Genomic DNA, 20,223 nt, shown 5'->3' with positions numbered 1-20,223 from the left:
ACGATTAGAATAATATACACAACGTCCAAGCAGATGAGGCGAAGTGGGAGACTGAAATGGGAAAATTATACTCTTCAAGCAACATAGAAGTCCTTGCTCCTATTGAAACATTAGTCTTCAAATTTGTTGACTTCTTCCTTAAAAACTCATAAATTTTAAACCCTAACTTTAAACCATAAAAAATGCAACAAACAACATCAGCTAGTCTTGTCACCAACTAGTTTGCAAGCCTCACCTTGCGCACCAGTGCCTTCAAATCCATCCCCATCACCACAATCATTGATACCAACAATGATAAACAAATACTTGAATAACCAAGGCACAGCATCTCATAAGTATATGTGTAGCAGAGTAACTTGGATGAACTGGTAGAGTGAATTGGGAACAGTTTTAGCACCCCTTTACAGGAATTGATAAATATTTCCCATTTTCTTGGATGCTCTTCTTCTCCTCTCACCAAAATGTAAAACCATTTGCAACATGACAGGGCACCTGGGCATGTTATCTTGGCTCCACTACTACTAGTCCTCAATAAGCCTAGACAAGTTTTGGCCTTCAGATCAATAGATCAAACAACTTAAGCTTTGATGAAATATAATTTGCGCTGGAAGATAGGATCCAATATATCCAAATCAAATTTAAGAATCCTTGTGCTGCACTGCACATACAACAAGGTGCCAGTTTTCAATGATCATGGAGAAAAATGTAGCAGTTATGGACTAAGGAAAACCAACCAGACATTCCAAAATTGTGTATATTTCCTCTGTTCTTGGATGTGTTTTATCGACAGAATAGAATTGGTGAACTCGGTTATCAACCTCAATCCAACTGCAACCAGGTGTCTTATGAGCATTCTGATCCTCCGATGCCTTCCTCAACTTCCTGACCTCGTCCCACTTCCCCGATTCAACATAAACATTTGCCAACATTACAACATAACCACCATTATTTGGATCAATCTCAATCAGTTTTTTGACAGCAAATTCAGCCAAATCCACGCGGCCATGAATCTTACAACCATTGAGCAAAGAGCCCCAAACAACCTCATCGGGAGGCATCCTCATAACTCTTATCACCTCCATGGCCTTCTCAAATTCTCCAGCTCGGCCAAGAAGGTCTATTATGCAGCCATAGTGCTCAATCTGAGGCTCAATTCCATATTCCCTAGTCATCATATCAAAAAAAGACTGGCCTTGGTCGACCAATCCTCCATGCGTACAAGCATTCAACAAACCAACAAAAGTAACCCCATCTGGCTCTCCTTCATCGCCACGCTGCATCATTTCCTCAAAGAGACTGATTGCAACCCGACCTTGACCGTGGAGCGCGAAGCAATTGATCATGGAATTCCATGCCGTCAAGCTTCTCTTCTCATTCTTGTCAAAAACCCGTCTTGCTTCTCTCAAGCTACCACATTTGCCATACATATCCACCAGGGCATTGGAGATAAACGAATCGGAACCAAGGCCGTACCTGTAAATGTAAGCATGGATGCACCTCCCAAGCTGCAGGGTGCCAGTGTGCCCGCACGCAGAGAGCGCACAGACAACTGTCACCTGATTCGGCTTATTGTTTTTATCAAGGGCGACCATTCTCCTGAACAGAGAAATTGCCTCTGCAAACAGCCCATTCTGCGTGCACCCTGCAATAACAGCATTCCACGCCGGAACATCCCTCTCAGGCATTTCATCAAACAGAACCACCGCATTACCCATCTTCCCCAATCTAGCATACCCGGAAATCATAGCCGTCCAGGACACAACATTTCTCTCGCGCATTTCATCGAACAGCCATCGGGCAGTTCCGACATCTGAACAAAACCTCGAGTACGAATCCAAAAGCGCCGTTTGCACAACAGGGTATCCCTCAAAACCCGACCTCACAATCTGGGCGTGCACCAATTCAGTGCCCCGAGACTCCAGAACCTCGGGGCCGGCTTTCAGGATGTGGGGATAGATGAAATGGTTGGGCCGAGGCCGGCCCCGACGAACCATGTCGCGGTACAGTCGAAGAGACGACCTGTGATCAGAATGTGACGAATAGGCGGTGATCATGGCGGTGTAGAGGTAGACGTTGGGCGAGCTGAGGTGGTCGAAGATGAAGCGGGCGTAGTCGAGGTTGGCGAGGGCGAGCGTGCAGAAGCGGACGAGCTTGAAGGCGAAGAAGTGGGTTTGGCCATGGCCGAGAGTGAGGAGAAACGCTTGGAGCTGCTTCAGATGGTTGAGGTGATTGCATTTGTCTAGGATCGATAATACCCGCTGGTTCAGATTCACTTCTTCCCGACCAAAACCGAGCATGTTATGTAACGTTGGTGATGCTGCCTCTTACCTTTGTAGTCTCATGTTATACTGCGTCGATTATTTTCTTAATTTGTTGAAATAATTAAATTTAATCCCAGAGATGTTTGTATATAAGAAAATTAAATTAAGAATATCTAAGTTTTTATCTTTGAGTTTCAAAAATCAGATATTTATTTCGATCATTATTGTTTATCATAAGGAAATTACTTCGGTATCAAAAAAATAATAAATTTTAACAAGTGCATCAATTTTATAATAAAGTTTGAAATGTATTAATTTTATATTTAAACTTTTAATATTGTGTTAACTTTATAACACCTTTAAAAAACAATTACAATTAGTTGATCTGGAAGTCTGATTTGTTAACATAATGTCACCAATCCATTTTATGAGGAAAAAAAAAATCTAAATAAGTGTAAGAAAGAACCTAACATGATGAAATATGTAAAGACCAATGCAAGAAACCAATTGAACCCACCCACCCACCCCATTTAAGACTAAGAGAGATACGTGTCCTCACTGGTGAAGGCGACACAGCCCTCTAAGTCCAAGAACCATATAACCTTGTATGTAATTTTGATGTTACAAGTTCAACCCACCAAGAAAATCTAGTGCTGTCTATATAGCAAGTTATGATGGAACAACTATACGAAACACAGGGAGGAGAGGGAATGAATTGGAGTCAAATTCACACTTGTACATGGATGATGGCGTCGCCGCCAAGGATAAAGAATTCACTTCTTTCTAATGGAAGGCCAGAAGCAGATACAGATGATTGACTAACAAGAAGAATAGGGCGACCTCCATGTGCCTGGACATTATCATCAGCAGCCTAATAAATAAAAATTAGAACTTTACAACTACGTACCGTGTAATCAATAGGACATTTGTGCTTTCTTACAAATAAATTTGTAACATTCAAAAACCAATTGGCAAGCATCGAAACAGCCCCTCCCACCCCATATATATTATATGATAATAAATAATAACAAAATTAACCAAAAGAGAACAGAAAAAAAAAAAAAAACAGAGAGACTAACATACTCCGCTCGCCGAGGTGAATTGGATTGGACGAAGAAGCAAGAGATGATAGAAAACCCAGCATGCTCGTGGTTTTGAGCGGGAGACTTTCACATTATCGTACAATTGCATTTGGATTCTAGCTTCGGAGGCTTCATACCATCGCTCTTATTGGAAACTCCGACTATTCGGGTGGTGGGCACGTTCACGTTCTCGTCACCGTCAGGGTCATCAGGGGAAGGTTTTGTGTCTGCTTTTGCTGGAGTCTGCCTCAATTTTTGGGACTTAGAAGCACGTCTGCCAGCAGTTCTGCGATGTGGACCCTTTACATCAGAATTAGAATTCCCCAATATGGTGACCATTGGCCGGGAGCCCTCCAACTCCAATGGGACTGAGTTTTCCTTTTCCATTGCTATGGTTGCGGCCTTGTAGGCCAGATTGTGAATGATAGAGCTGCAGAAGAGTATTGCGTCTGTCGCTTCTTCCAGCGTCAGGCTCCTTGCCTTTGTGCCAGCATGGCTCTCAACTGTGACAGTTGATTCCTCTGTCAGAGAGAAGATAATTTGCAATCAATATGAATCACATGATCATACTCATTTGATCAGCTATGCTGTATGTTCCCCTTGTTTTTCTTTTCTTATTTCTTTCTCTCAGTTCTTTTCTTTTCTTTTCCTTTTCTTTGGGTCGTGTTACAGGAAGTCCAGAATTTGTCCCTATTTTGGATAACTAGGTTTCAGCCATCTTAAGTCCAATGCAAATAACAAAATAGAATCGGAGGTCTGTGAAATGTTGTAAAACTAATATTACTTCTCAAGCAATGATTTCTTATCCCACAGAGAAAATGGCTCAAAAAGCATGTATAGGGAGGTATTGAGATCCTAAAGTGGGCGATGACATGGGAATCAGCTACAGTAATTATGAGGGGGTGAGACTTCCATGCATGGGAAACAAGCCAAATACAATGAATAAGGCCAACATCCAGTGATGTCTCTGAGGCAGAGATCTGGGGGTGAGTAGAAGCTGGGCAACCATCTTATCATCAATAACATTCATTACAAGTACAAAATAGGCCAATTGACTTCTTGTGTAGCTAAGATGGGACTATGTGCTCAGGCTCAGCCTTGGCCTAAAGGCTGGGTAGCTTGGCTACCACTAGTGTGTGCTTTGACAATATGTTTGGCTGCTTTACTTTATATACGCAAGTTTTGTTACACATGCTAATGACATTGATGAATAGTGTTGCATTCTTGAAAGGCACCATGTATTACAAATGGTGTTTGGATGAGAACTGCTTGGCTTGCTACTTGCCTCACAAGAACACACAGCGATGGTAAGGCTTGTGCCTAGCTAATCACAAATGGCCGTATATATCTAGGCCATTGGAGCTTAGCAGGTAACTCGGACATGTTGCTTGCTAAAGTATGCTGCCAGGGTTCTTATGCAAAATGTTAGTGTAACTATAATGAGGATGTCATATAAATGTGTGGTTATATAAGAAAAGATAAAATTAAAAACAAGATTATTTTTAAAAAAATTGGAGTGGTGCATATTTGAAAATAAGATGTGCAAGACACAATTAAGATAATTTTTACAAACGAGAAGAAGACTGATATATAAACCTTTAAGGCAAGGAAATAGAATGAAAGAAATTTGTAGCAGAAAAAGTAAGAATTAAAAAAAAAAAATTGAAATCTCAACATAATATCGAGTGTGCTCCTGGTGACTGTACCAGGTACTAGTAGATATGGACCCAGGTATTGCCCCAAGGCACCCTAATATGATGTGGATCCATGGGTTACATAGATACGCCTATTCAGATGATTGTATTATTGATGATAGATTGTTGCTTACTATGATTAATCGATTCCTGGATATTCATGTTTTATACATTGAATGAGACATCTGCTACACCATGCAACATGAGATTATTATTGATTTGTATTGACGCATTGGAACTATTTAGAAAGTGAAACCAATTTTTGTTGTATAAATATGAATTGCAATATGTTGAATATGTTTTACTTATACACGTAGAACAACTATCACTAAGCTGAGAGCTCATTGCTCGACCTAAACATTTCAAGTGACCAGAGACAGGGAGATACCTAAAGTCGGACTCAGATTGGGGGACCATCAATGGACACATTAGGACGATTACAATTTCTTTCTATTACAATTTATGTGTAACATTTTAGGATTTTGTTAAATTGAATATTATGGTTAATGAAAATTTTCTTGGATATTGTGATGCACGGATTGCAGGCTTCGTGTTAGGTACTCCATTAACATAAACCAAGAAGTTTACCATGGAAATATAGTATAATATTTGAGACCTGTACAAACCCCATAATCCTCTCTCTAGAAGAAAATAAAAACTTTTGAGTTTTATTCCAGTTTGGACCTGACTGAAGATTCAAGTTTTACAAACCCCCCCCCCCCCCCCCTTTCTCCCCCAGCGGGAAAAAAATGGCGTTTCAAGAGTTGGAAAGAAACCCTTATCACCCCCTTCAGTCTTTTAGACATGCTCCCTACCAACCTAATAGGCTTGAAGCTCTAAGCACCTTAGATCCCCTTTCTTAGGGATATTGGCTAAGAAGAGTACATTCACTCTTCTTGAGCCTTCCATGATAAGAAACTCCTGAACACCAAACTCACCTCTTCAAAAGAGAAGACATCCAAATCCGACCCCCTTATTGTCATTTAGATTGTTCAAGGCTTCCACCACCTTCTCTCCTAAAAATAGTCTTTCCAACTAAACTCAAGTAGTGTGGATAGTACAAATGGATCTTGTGTGCTAACATATTAAATTCCTCAAAAAGTAATGTAGTGACTTACAAGGCCTAAAAATGTTCAATAAAACTAAATTAGACATTATTATGCAAAGGAAAATTCCCCTATGAATTCAGTAATCCTTACAACACTTCTGATGTTGAAGGTATTCCTTCTATTCACAACAGTTCCATACCCAAGAAAAAGGTTGCATTCAATAGAGGAAAGCTTGAGCAAAAATCGTTAGATTTTTATTATGAATTCTATAAGGCTTGGAATGATGATGAAATGCCAAAAGTACCAAAAACATAAAAGGTCAAGAGAGGTTATAGAAAGGTCAAGTAGCTATAACAAGAAATGCATACCAAGGATGCCATGTGTGTTATCCAACGTGTCAGCCTCTGCGACTGAATCTGCCATATCATTGTCACATGTGATGACAACAGAATGCTCCAGAAAGTCATCCAAGGTGCTCTTTGAATTGCTGGAAACAACATCAGACTGAGAACCTGGTGAACCCAGACAACTATTTTCAATATCTATCTCTGATATTTTATCCAATGAGCTCAGAGTGGGAATATCAGCAACATCTACCCTATCTACAACAGAATTCAGCAATATATCTTCCTCTACATCAGAAGGCTCTTTTATCAACACTGATGGTTCTTGATCTGAAATAATTCTCTGGTCATTCTGAACAGCTTCACCGTATCCATATGAAGAAGACTCTTCAATATTCAACAAAGGAGCAACTGAACTACCTCCTGAATGGACAAGAGTATGTGTTGACAATTCTGAAGCAGAAGCAACCACTGGTTCATAGTGATTATCACATTCAACTCCAGTGTATGCATCATCCAAACCTGCATTTTCTGTAACCAGCAACATTTCAGGTGTGGCCACATTTGTTACACCTAAAACCTTGTTGTCAACATTGACAGCAACCTCCATAGTTTCCTCATTCGTGCTCATTGCAAGACCTAAACCTTGGACAGCATGACCTGAAGTTCCAGAAAATGATGAACCTGTGCGCTGGTGCTTTGTGTTTATATCATGCCTGTAAGTTTCCATGTCAGATTTCCTGCCACTTAATTGCCGCTGCATACGGGTCTCCATTTGCCTAACTGAGCCAAAGTCCAAAGAGGATGATGTCGAGGAGCTGCCTTGTCCAAGGGAGCTTCTCATGCTAGTTGCACCATCTCGCACATAAGATGGATCATTATAAGGAATGTTAGTGGCACTAAAACTCCTGCTCTGTACAACAGGCCCTTTGCTGCTGCTTGACCTTTTTAGCACTACAGAAATGCCAGTGCCATCTGAAACATCAAGCTTTGAATTTTGATATTGACTTGAGTGTCGACTTTGGTGAGCCGCAGCGTCACCATGAGAAGGATTATAGCTTAAAGTTGGTTGGTCTATCAGTTGCTGGTTCACTGTGCTCTGCATATCTTCCTCCTCCAGTGTCTGTACAAGAGAATTTTCTGGTAATAAATTCAGGTTTTTCCCAAGATAGGAAGTCTGGTCATCCTGAACATCATCCTCATCTTGAGAAGCCATTGCTTCAGCCATATCAGCCCCTTCTGAAGATTCAGGCAGAGCAATCAAAGGGTCCATTGCATCAAATGATATATGTTCATCGGGAACATTGGCAGACAAACTTGGGGAGTTCTTTGGAACCGCTACAGTTGGCACTGGAGAAGTGGAAGTCAAAGGTTCAAATGACCTCCTGCAGTCTGGACAAATTTTCAAGTCTCCCTCTATTAATTCAATTGGACAATACCTACAGCCACATCTAGAACAGAGTACCATACCTTCGACCTTATCAACTTCTGGAGAATTACCCTTGACGTCCACACATTCAGAGTGAGTAGTGATTGCTATAGCATTGCTACTGTTGTCAAAATTTTCAGTGTCACTGAGCTGACAATCAACTCCAGCACCACCACTAAAATAATCGCGCTGAACATTACATGATCCATTGTGGCTATCATGACTGATGTCTTCATTTACAGTATCTGCCTTCTCAAAGGCAAATACATCATCCTCAACATCAGGATATGGTGCCTTTACACATTCATTAGCCATATCATACAGGTTCCGGTCACTTTCTTCAGTATCATGGGGACCACTTGTACCCAGATCAGAACTTGCATTGCTACTAGTTGTGACTGAGGAGTTCCTAGATACCATAGGCCGCTGCACAGAACTTGCTTTTCCAACATAAAAGCTGGAACTGGGCACACTGGATAAGAGTGGCCTGAACATGTTTTGAGGACCTTTCCGATTTTCCTGCAGAGAAAACATTCAATTGCATTTTCACCTTCATATGTTGTTTAATGTTCAATACCAGGTCATATGTCAGAGAAATATTTAATACAGGCGAATGAACATACATGTTCCAAAGTGCAGTTCAATAGATAAAAATGGTACTAGAAGAGTGCACTTAAAGCAGAGGACTATGAAACTTAAAATGCAAAACAAAGCGCACATAAATGAAATAAAGAGTATGAACTTTTATGAGTATAAATAATATAACCTATTAAAAAAACAATCATTAAAAAAAAAAAACTACTTAAGAATGAGGGCTGCAAATTTAACAAATGATGAGATACCATTTTTCATTTATATTTTATAAATGTTTACAAGTTCAGGCAATCATAAAAAAAGCATAAGGAAAAAAAATCATCTCTAATTTACACCTATCCCCAATCAATCATCCCCTAATTTATAGAAACCAAAAAAAAAGAAAGAAATCAACAATCTGTAATTTATAGCAATCAAGAATCAATCATCAATGCCTAATTTACAATAATCAAGAATATATTAGCAATCCCCAATTACATGTTTCCATCAATATTTTTTTCTTGGTAAACACAGTCGAGTTTTCTTTTTCTTTTTTTTCTTAAATGTATATATGATTTAATCATATCTTAAGTGGTTTTTTTTGGTAAGATTTCCATTCAAGCAGCCACATCTAGGGATGTTAATAGGGCCCCAATTAACCCTATTTACAAGTTTGTTTTGATAAATTTTCAAATGTGCCTTGCACCTATACCTCATTTTTATATTTATTTTCATTTTAAATGGGGTTAATTGGGACTCATTTACATCTGTAGCCACATCATTGCAAAAATTTAAACAAATGTAACCATTCATATTGTCTCATTAAAAAAAGAAAAAGAAAAAAACAAGCATATTTCTAAAGCACACTTTTTTGTACTTCAAAGCCTAGGCAAAAGCGTAACTTAAGCATGCTTTAATCGCATTTAGCTAAAACTACTGAGCTTCATAGGCAAAAAGCCCTAAGCATATTGTGCTTTGTGCTGAAAACATGCTTTTTGAAAGATGTACTAGAATTATTATAAATACAATTCATCTTCAAATTAATCTTGTAAAAACACATTTCCAGCGAGATGGTTTCGCATTACCCCCATCAAGACTCCATTCTCCTTAGTTTTCCATTCATTATATTTGATTCTTTTCCTCCTGAGGAAAATTTAAGGAATGTAGCAATTAGCATGGCCTATTATTTCTTTTCATTTTCTCTTCTGGTAAGGAAATCTAAAAAGAAGAGGAACACCATAAAAAGTGACAGTACGGCTTATTTGTTTTCCAAATTAATCTAAATGCATAAATCTTGGATGGGAGCACCAACTTCCTACATTAGGCATGTGAAAATTCCATTATCACTAGATTTAATCTCTCTCTTTCTCTCACTACCCTAAGGGTGTGTTTGGGGGAGTGGTGTGGAATGGAATGAGATAGAAGAAGGTTTGCATTGTTTGGGAGGAACATTAATGCAGAATGGAGTGGGATTGGATGGAAAGAGTTTCCATCCAGCCTCTTTAAAAGCTCTACTTTTCGTATCCCACAATTTTGGGGATTGGGGGAGATTGGATAAAATGGAACTAACAACAAACTTTTAATGTTGTACATTAACAAACCTAACCTCAAGTCAACAAGTAATATCTATTTTTTTATATATTCATCATGAGGGTATATTTTGTCATTTGTTGTTTACTAAATTTCAGTTCCATCCATTTACATAGTTCTCTCAAACAAGTAGGGAAGTACTTTCCATTACTATCCATCCCCTCATCTCCCAGATGAGGAGAAAATATTTTTTATTCTATTCCACTTATTTTCACAGCATTCAATCCCATTCCATTCCATTCCTAAATCTCTCCCAAATATACCCTAAGGAAACCGAGGAGGGGCTTTCAAATTGCTTTGGATCACTAAATTAAGCATTTTGAGAATGTGCAGACAACTTAGAAATCGCTAGAGCAAAGAAGCATACATGTTTCTGGAAAGGTATCACATTTTATCATGCCATACACCAATAGACCAATATAAAGAACACTCAAAGAAGATTAAAGCAAAACTTGGTACTTCATAGGTATGTGAGAAACCAGTACCAACCCCTCAGTTGAAGACTTCTAGAAAAAATAAGTACATTGTTTCAAAGGGTTAAATTTGAAATAGTTAAGAGGATATGTTAAAAACCATAATTTGGAGAAAAATGTATGCTTATATACATTGGATAAATATTCAACAAACTAATATGATCTAGTACCAACACTCTGAGGTGCGTTAACATTTTTAGAAAAGCTACAATTTTGTTGGCATTTAAAAAATTTATGGACTAGAATAGGCAATGAAGACAATGAATGTGTTTCCCTTATTTGAAATGGGTAATCTGGGACAACAGATATTTTCACTATATTTATTTATAGGCAATCACCTCTTGGTTGCTTAAAACATTCATAATTTAATCTCATCTAATGTTATATGTAACAAAGCTACCCCTCTAGCAGCAACCACATTGGATCCATAACACATATGAAACCATTAAATTTCTATTTGATATCAAAGCATTTCCTACATTTTCTTTCAGATCCTTGATCGCGTGACTTGTGTAAAATGTTTGCCATGGAAATTTTAACATCTATCATTTTTCTCGTTATTTGTATACCAATGATGAAACAGGAACTTTAATCATGAATCCAGAAGAAAAAGAAACAAAAGTACCATTTGTCTAAGTGCTGTGTCAAAAGATCTTTTCGGAGCAGAACTTGAGAGCATTGATCTAGTTGTCTTCTTCGAAAAAGTTGGACCTCTATTAGATTGAAATTGACCAACTCTTCTTGAAGCTGCATGGTCTGAGCTACTCATAGGAATGGATTGTAGAGAGTCAACATCATCATCACCAGATGATGCAACAGAACCTTTACTATGAGAGCTTAATCGCTCCCGATCATGACTGTGAGATGAACCGACACTTCTGGAAGCGGTTGGAGACATTGACTGTCTTCCGGATCTTGAAAATGAATCCTTACCATTTCTGGATGCTGGAGAGGACCCCCTAACATATGATGTTGGTCTGTCAGCCAATGAAGTACGTAGATTAGGAGGTGCATCCAAGGAAAAACCCGGAATGTTCATTTGCCATGCCCTCATTTTTGGAGATGCTGAGTTTCCTCGACTTGTCTTCACAGGGGAGGTACCTCTACGCCCAGATGTGGACACAGTACCACTAGACCCTGTGCTCATCTGCCGTGGAGTTGGCGTTGAAGATCTTGGGGCCGGAGTCGACGGTTTACTTGGTGGTGGAGAGGGTCTCCGAGATGAGGTAGTGTGGTGTAAACTAGGAGTTGGACTAGAATGAGATGATGAAGATGGCCTTCCCCGCGTCTGGAAACTGCTATTCCCAGATCGAGGAGATGGGCTTCCCCGCGTCTGGAAACTGCTATTCCCAGATCGAGGAGATGGGCTTAGGCGATTTGGACTTGCACTACCTCTACTACTTCTATGACTCTTCTCCATCTGCATTAAGATAGACACTAGATAGGTTATTAGATGATGAAGAAAAACACCTACAAAGTGTTTGAAAGATACTATTTGTAAATATAAGTTAATGGACAAGGAATATTCATCTCATTGACTTGAATAAATGACCTACCGTCAACGAACGTGAGATTGTAACAGGTTGACTTCGTGGTCTTCCCCTCTGTGCAAGAGTAATTGGAGGTGTCTCATCATCCAAATAACGGAAGAGAGGGGTATCAGGAGGAGTTAATAACCTTTAACATAAGAAGACCAGATATTAGAGCAAATCCAAGCACTGAGAAGTAGCAAGACCATTTAATTTCACAAAAGTCACAGTTCCCAGATGATTAACTTCTTGCACTGCAACTAGCTATTTTTAATACGAAATGCATGATTTTGAGCGCTTATAAGAAAGGCATCCCCAATGCACAAGGCTCCTACTATATGAGGGCCGAATTTGTAACTGTATGAACTCAAGCAACATCGTCATGCTGAAAATTCTTCATGTTGCCTAATTAACAAATTTTGAGTGAAATACAAGTTTACAATTGGGACTCAACCTGTTACCCCAAGACAACAGAACAACAGAGTTGTCTCATACTCATGCTAAATTTCCTAAATTTCTTGCAGGAAATTTAAGTTTTCTTTCGTCTTCTTCCACTGTCTTTACAGTTCTTGGAGAACCATTTGTGTTGTGACATTCTCAAAAAACAGCAATTAGATTAAAGTAATATTTGTAAGATTAGAGGGGAAGAAAAAAAACCCACCAATCATAGTCATTCTTCTCCCCATCCACATTAAGCAAGTCGCTACTCTCACCTCGTGATGGAATGGAAATTCCAAGCTTATAATCTGAGAAGTATCTCAACTTTGTTGCTATCAAAAGCCAATCGAAGTAATATAAAAGGAAAAACAATTGTCAGCCACAGGAAAGAAGAAGAAGAAGAAAACTGAATTCCATACTTCTCAAGAAAAGAAAGCCAAAAACAAAAGTTTTAAGAAGTTTAAATAATGGGAACTCACAGAATGTATCTTCAAATTCTTCATTTGACTGAAGCAAGAAATTGTCCCTTTCTCTAGTCTGCATATCATGGAACAGAGCAAGATCGTCTTCTTTCCCCCTGAGGAGTATTCCACCCTCAAGACTGTGACGTCTTTTGTGATTGTTCCCCCTGAGCTCCCTCCCAGGGGAAGCCCTCATTGCTGGAGAAGGCGGCATCTATACCTCCCTATTTCACGGTGGAATAACCACTATGAACTTTCCATTCAACTTTAGCCAAATTAGCAGCTCGTGAAGAAATAGGAGACGGAATCAAGATACAGTTTACAGCATAGACAACTCAGCATCCCTGATCCCTCTTAAAATCAAGACCTAATGCATAATCTCCATGCACTGCCACATCCAGGGATCATTAACTCCATCGCAAGATTCAATTAACTTTCAGTAACCAGAACCGAGCTCAGCTCCCCGTTGCTATGAGCGTCATTGTCTCTAATCAACTTCACTTCAATTCCAAAAAACAAGTCCACTTTAAGTGCATCTTGTTCCTAAATTGACTCAAACACCAATCTTCGGAACTGAAGGCAGAAGCATTGAATCATGTCATAAATAGCAGAAATTCCACTACTGGTAAGAATGTAAAGCCATGACAACTAACTCCTCTATCCACGTATCAGTCAACCCTATTTCCACAAGAAAACAAAAACATCAAAGCCCTAAAATGACATCGTGATCCCGAAAGCTACAGCTACACCAAAACAAACCCCAATTCAACTTCAAATCCCCATCCAGAGTTCAATTTACAAGAACAGAATCTCCATTTGGAGACAAATTCACAGTTCTTGACTTACCGTCAACGAAGTTAAATGACTGCAAAACATACTCCAAAGCTCGTCAAATACGATTAGGATCTCAAATTACAGCGAGGAAGCGTGGAATCAGAGTCTTCGGATCTAACTTCGGCCCAGTGGAGTGTCGGGTAGATCGGAAACGCAGAGATCGGTTGGACCGAATGGTGAGAAATCAAAACCGTAGAACTGCACCTTACCTCTCTCTCTCTCTCTCTCTCTCTCTCTCTCTCTAGATTGGACTGTTCTGGAGATAAAAGTGAATGGAGAGCACGAGCGACCTCAGATTTTGCTGCTTTACTCCTCTGCAAGCTTCCATTCATTCTCTTCACAGCGCTCTCTCTCTCTCTCTCTCTCTCACTCACTCACTCTCTCTCTGTGATATTTTTTCTTTACTTTTTCTTTTTCTTCCTTTTCCATTTCTTTTTTATTCTCTTCCAAATCTCTCTCTCTCTCTCTCGCTGTCTCTTTCGGCTTTTTCATTGGCTTGTAGATAAGTCGGTTATGAGCCTTTTCTGCCCTATAATTGTACTTACTTGGGTCTAAGTCTTTACTTGGGGTGAGACTTAATTATCAAATGAGCTCCAAATTTACCAAAATGAAATGTAAATATTACTTTCCTTATAGAATATATATATATATGTGGGATCTAAATTCATTTTTAAAAATAAAAAAAAAACCCTTAAGTTTAATGTTTTGGATACACAAAAATTAGCTTTTAATCTAATATAAAAAATCAAAATTTCATTTTTAAATGGATGGAAACTGTTTTTATTATTTATTATTTATATTTCATTCAGTTTTGCCACAAACCATTTATAATCTTTCAATTAGGATTTATTTAAGGTGCAGGCTCTCATTTTCCAAGGCATTTTTCGCTTTCTCCACTCCCTTTTAGACTTGGGGACACACGACACGAGGGCATAATGGTTCCGAGACCCGCATCGCATGTATGTACGAAGTTGCAACAAAATAATGATTGATTAATTTTGATGCGACATAAGATAGATAGAATATATTCATTCATGTGTACATATATATATATATATTGTGTGTTAGTGCGCGTATCCTCTCCCGTCTCAATTGAGACGAGTGGAGCCCGTTCTAAGGATTCACCTCGTGGTCGTGTCAAAATCGTGGGCAATTGGTCGCTGGCGGGAGATAAAAACCCCAGATCACTACGGTACAAACCACGTGTCATGACGTTAAATGACCCGCTCATATGGTAATTTTAAAGGAGAATGCTATTGCCACGTTTCAGGCTACCCCTTAGGCTAGATATACATGTAAATAATCAAAATACCTCGTATCTAGTTATAAATTTATTTTTTCTCTCTTCGGTTGCATTCTTTCTCCTTTTTCCTTACGTCGATCATTGTTTATTTCAAAAGGTGAAATCGCTCATCTCGAGCACCCTCAACCCCTGACCCGACAGAAATGTGAGGGAAGGTTAATTATGGTGACTCAGCCAACCAACAGCAGTTAGACCAGTGCACACTGTGCACAAAGAGCCCCCTCATTTAAGAGATTACTCCCACACTGTCGCTGGTGAGACTCGATCCTGAATCATTTGTTCTAACTTTACTGTTGCTGACCAACTAAGCTGCCCACGTCGATCATTGTTACATCCTCCTCGATGCGAGACATTAAAAGGAAGGTAGCCATAAATAAGGGAGGGAAGGTGACTAAGGGCAAGAAAAGTAATTTTACAATTGGTGTGAAGATATTTTTATTATTTTTATTGTGTTTTGATAGCCTTTTCTATATTCCTTTATATACAAGTAGCATAATCCAATTTTAAAACTTATGACAATGGTTCTGAAGCTAACCATGGTTGGTTGGACAGAGGAACGGTCTATGTGCTCCAAATAATGTCCCAAACTTGAATTTTTTTTATAGTCAGTTTGATTTTATATTTTCTAAAATATTAATTTAATTAAAATCGAGTCTGATTTTCTTTACTATGTTAATTTGAATCACTTGTGATAGTTTGAGTTATGAATATGCTCATGCACCACAAATTAATATTTTAATAAATATTATAGAATTGTCAATACAAGTGTTAACCTTAGACGATCTAAGCTAACATTATCTTTAAGAATGTTCATGAATTGGCGGTTCATTTTAATGTTTGTTGTCTACTCCTTTAATTTTGATTGCTTAGTAATTGGAGTTGATATCATAAATGTCAACACTTATATAAAATAATAGTTTTAACTTTTAAGTATGCTTATGTACGCTAAGCCTTAGAGAAATTATTTTTTTTGAATGGATTTATGAGGTGATATTGATAAAGATTTTCCTCAATGATTATAAATATTTCTCTTAATATTATAAGAATTATTCATTTTTATTAGTTGTTTAAATCTTCTAATTTTATCTTTTATTGTGAAACTGAGACATGCCTTAATTTAAAATTGTAGACATTTTTTTAAGTTGTTTTTTATATAATTCTTATTTATAAAAAATTAAATTAATATTCAACATAAATTTATGTTTAACACGTTATTTTATAAAAAATTTATGAAACTCGTGAGTAAGCATAATATTTCCCCTCTCAATTTGGTGAATTTAAGAGAAGGATGTAAATGCCCTTAGAGCCAAGCCGAGTGACTCGAATTTAAGTATTTGTAGATCATTCTTAATCGATTATGTACGGGTTTAATTATTTGGATGTGCAGTCTCTCATAATTTTCTTATTACGTGGGAATCAAGGGGTTGAGTGATAGAAGCCTCCGGGAAGAAGTGTTATTTAAAAAAAATAAGAGGATAATTTAATTTAAAAAATTTAATAATATCATATAATGTGCAGCTTTTGTGATTATTATTATTGTGTTTCTATATTTATTGGTCACAGGTGATGCCACATCTCATTATGACGCATTCATTGACCCAACCGCTTTGTTACTGGGATAGTTTAAGAAGGGCGGGGCCCACTCCTTAATGAGTCCTCCGTGATTACAACTCCCTAAGCATCAACTTGCTTGCTTGTGGTTAGAGATTCTGAGCCACACATATGAGTCACGTGTGAGGTCACCAGTTTACCACCCTTTCAACTGTTTTAAGTCACTTACAATTTAATTAATCTAAATGGGTAATGTTGGGGAAAAGGGGATATCATTTATTTGTAAGTCACAACTTTTTCTAATTCTTGCACCCTAAGTTACACCAGAACAGAAACGAAAAAGAAAAAATATTTTTGATACGAAATAAAAATATAAAAAATAAATATTTTTTTAAAAAAATAAATAAAAATAGTGTCTAAAACGAAAATAAAAAATATTTTAGAAACGGGGAAACGGCTCTGAGCTGTTTTCGTGCAACATAGCTCGCACCTGACTTAAGATAAAATATTTATACAAAAGTGTAAAAGTGTTAGTATCAATTCCATTATTCATGAAAACACATGAAAATATCGATATGTGGCATCATAGGATGTCTTGATCCAACTCGTAATTGTTTTGCTCATAATTTAATATAATTTACTTGACTTATTCGTCATGTATTGGTTAAGTTTTTTTAAAATATTTCAAGCTTCATAATTCTTAATTCGATCGTCGATAATAAAATCTAGTTATATTGTTGCATTATTAGTTGTGCCTACTTTGACACTTGTCTTCTGATTTGTTTATCCCTATTCATTTAGATTTTATTTGAATTCAAAATAAGCTATTTAACTAACTTGTCACGCATTTTAACTTATTTCATACTTAAATTATTTTTCAATTTTCGTCAAACTTGGGTCTATGAGTTCTTAGTCTCGTTTGTTGCAACTTAATTAAAGAAATTATAGTTTCTAATTTCTTAGATTATAACTTCTAAAACTTAGAATAAGTTATAAACTTGTTTGTTACAACTTCTCAGAAGTTGTAGTTAAACAGTCGTGGTGTTTGATACCATAAGCTGTAAAATAACTTATTTTTATATAATTGTCCATAATACCCTTAATAGTTATAGAATGATAATTTAAAAATTAATTAGTGTATATGTATAAGTTTCAAGTGTTATAAAAAAATTAATTAGTGTATAGAAAGAAAGGGAGATGGCGAGAAAGAATAAGAGATTTGAAAATAGAGATGGCGGTGGAAAAGAGAGACCCTTGATTATGTGGACAGAAGAGTAATTCTTTGTTAAAAACAGAAGCAAATTTGTTAAAAAAATGTAACTGTTTAATCAAAAGTTGTAGAACCTGGGGTACCACAGTTTTGAAAAAGTCAACTTCTACCATTTCTAAAAGCTATAAGTTAGAATTTTAAAAGTTAAAACAAATACTACATACCCAATTTTTTTGAAATTAGAAGCTAAAAATTATAACTTTTAAGCTACAACAAACAGCCCCTTATAACCTGGTAATGCCTGTAATTGGGCTTGACCTACTTTCATTTTATTTAGATTCAATTTTACACTCATATTAGGCCTTATAGCTTAGCAATTTTTTTTTTTTAATTTTTAACTAATTTCATTTAAGTCTAATTCTTCGTGAGTTCTTGTTTAACTCTTTTGGGTTTCTTCTAAGGCTTAGTAATTTGCCAAATTGCCGTTAAACCGCCTTTCGAATCTAATTTCAACTAATTCAAGAATTAAAATTTTAAATATCCAAGATTTTTTGAAAACTTCAAATATTACATTGTGCACCTCCAAGATTAAGTAAAAAGACAAAACATACTTTTGACTTTTCAAGAATAACAGGAATACCTTTTGTTAACCGAGCACTAAAACAAATGCTAAAGCGACCATATTACCTTTGTATAGAAAAAGAAAAAAAAATATAAAATTGACAAATGAAAAAAACAACCCTAAATAAACCAAATGACAGTAAATTTGGTTAAGAAATTCGCAAAGTATTTCGCTTTATGTCTTAGTCTATCACCCCAAACTAATATATAAAACAAAAGATAAAACGAGAAAAGAAAGAGATAGGGTGAGACTTTAAGATCGAAATAATAAATATGGTATAAATCGACATCAAAATGAAGGAAATAAGGTGAATGAACAAGTGACTGCCATTGAAAGTATAGTGAAGATATGTGTAACACTCAAGAATTTCTAAAAGAACTCAAGAGTAAATTATCTTGGGGCGAAAATGAAATTTACAAATAAATTGAGGTTATAAGGTAATTTCTTACCGTTATGAATGACCAAGTTGACTGCAGAGAGTGCCCAAGAACCGAGATACTTAAGGAAAATGATATGGCATTGTCAAACATTTAGAGGTGTGATTTATGGCATTGAAAGAAATCAGATTAGAAACTATTTTCAGTATAGTTAAAATACAACTATGATTTAGACTGAAAAATTGAATTGTCATATGAGACTTTCGAAAATGTTCATATTTTTTATAAGAAATAACCATTCAGTGGTTTCAATAAAAAACAAAAGGGTTTACGGTCAAAATGTAGATTCAGACCTAAGCGCAATTTCTTAATTTTGCTAGAGAAATGACGAAATGACGTTATTCCTAAATTTTCAAGGATGAAATTGAAGTATAAAGCTTATGGGTCACAATGACACTATTAGGAAGCTCAGGCGCTTCAAAGACAGAACCAAAGTGAAATTAGAATTTTGTAAAAAGGCTGAAATACAATTTTTGCAAACTTAAGGATGAGGAGACTGTCATGGCCAACTAGCTACCTTGCTGGCCACCGACCGCCATTTTTGGCCACGGAAAGTGGTCAAGGATGTTCTTGGGTCGGGCCTAGGCCGACATTAGCCACGATGGTGGCCATTTTTGCGTGATTTTCGGTCGTTTCTTGGCCGAAATTTTGAACCGTTGAATCACTGTTTGGTGGTCAAATAATGGTGTTTTTGGACTAATCTGGGGTAGGTATGAGACTTAGGGAGGTTGGATTGACCAAGCACGAGCATTTGAAGGCTCGAAATCACCTATAAATAGAGGTTTTTGGAGATGACCGAGAGAAGACAAAAATTAAACTCTTAGATCTGATAGTTCGAGGGAAAATTGAGGGAAATGGATAATGGGTTTTTGTTCTCCATGTCCAGAGAGTCATTTATGGAGAATTTGAGCAATTTTTATTAAGAATTAAAGGAGATACGGAGTTTTATCAGAAAATAAGTTTGAACAGTCGAGCGATTTGAAGCTATAATCCTATAGAGGATGAAGAGAAAAAGGCGTAGATTCAAATGAGAGGCGAAACACAGCTCAAACGAATGAGATATAACCAAAAAATTAGGGTTGTTCGTGATCACCAACAAGTTAGAGGAAGAAAAGGACCGACGTGTGTAAGGCACGCACAAGCCAGCCCCTGCAAGTGGGGGCACATAAGGAAGCTTGCGTCAACGTGTGAGGGTGGGTCCCTAGCCGAAAAAATCTGGAAAAAATTACAAAAATCCAAGAAAAATAAGATCTAGAAGGTTGTGCAAAAAAAATTCGGTGTTTGCCTTTTCAGTTTCTCGATTTTTGCAAAGACTAGCCTCATTATGCATGCAAACGAAGCAT

The 20,223-nt window shown here is 37.2% G+C and overlaps 2 protein-coding genes across 4 annotated transcripts; both read right to left on the bottom strand.

The window, feature by feature from the left end:
- On the bottom strand, window positions 1-2,327 carry LOC127796491 (pentatricopeptide repeat-containing protein At1g33350). Its single transcript, XM_052328648.1, has one exon. The coding sequence runs from the start codon at window positions 2,295-2,297 to the stop codon at window positions 720-722; it is 1,578 nt and encodes a 525-aa protein (XP_052184608.1). The 5' UTR covers window positions 2,298-2,327; the 3' UTR covers window positions 1-719.
- Window positions 2,328-3,136: 809 nt separating this feature from the next.
- LOC127797488 (flocculation protein FLO11-like) lies at window positions 3,137-14,175 on the bottom strand. Of its 3 annotated transcripts, none has more exons than XM_052330432.1 (7): window positions 13,770-14,175; window positions 12,942-13,601; window positions 12,686-12,794; window positions 12,052-12,172; window positions 11,121-11,915; window positions 6,455-8,378; window positions 3,137-3,846 (listed from the first exon to the last, which is right to left on the bottom strand). In XM_052330432.1, the coding sequence occupies exons 2-7, from the start codon at window positions 13,135-13,137 to the stop codon at window positions 3,431-3,433; spliced, it is 3,561 nt and encodes a 1,186-aa protein (XP_052186392.1). In that variant the 5' UTR covers window positions 13,138-13,601; window positions 13,770-14,175; the 3' UTR covers window positions 3,137-3,430. The 3 variants fall into 3 exon arrangements, with proteins under 3 accessions (XP_052186392.1, XP_052186389.1, XP_052186391.1); XM_052330429.1 differs by having other exon boundaries at window positions 3,137-3,864; window positions 13,770-14,174; XM_052330431.1 differs by having other exon boundaries at window positions 3,137-3,864; window positions 12,942-13,496; window positions 13,770-14,174.
- Between the last annotated feature and the right edge of the window lie 6,048 nt (window positions 14,176-20,223).

This window comes from Diospyros lotus, chromosome 3 (assembly GCF_014633365.1).
Source record: "Diospyros lotus cultivar Yz01 chromosome 3, ASM1463336v1, whole genome shotgun sequence".
In the NCBI taxonomy this organism is placed as follows: Eukaryota; Viridiplantae; Streptophyta; class Magnoliopsida; order Ericales; family Ebenaceae; genus Diospyros; species Diospyros lotus.
The sequence above is the reverse complement of the archived record's forward strand: the minus strand, read 5'-3'. Positions and strand labels throughout refer to the sequence as shown.

What these genes read in the sequence shown, in the direction of transcription:
- LOC127797488 (XM_052330429.1), bottom strand. Translation starts at nt 13,137, where the DNA reads ATGCCGCCTTCTCCAGCAATGAGGGCTTCCCCTGGGAGGGAGCTCAGG. An exon ending in GAGAAGAATGACTATGATTG is followed by an intron (nt 12,173 to 12,685) that starts GTGGGTTTTTTT and finishes CTTATGTTAAAG; the next exon opens with GTTATTAACTCCTCCTGATA. An exon ending in TAACACACATGGCATCCTTG is followed by an intron (nt 3,865 to 6,454) that starts GTATGCATTTCT and finishes TCTCTCTGACAG; the next exon opens with AGGAATCAACTGTCACAGTT.
- LOC127796491 (XM_052328648.1), bottom strand. Translation starts at nt 2,297, where the DNA reads ATGCTCGGTTTTGGTCGGGAAGAAGTGAATCTGAACCAGCGGGTATTA.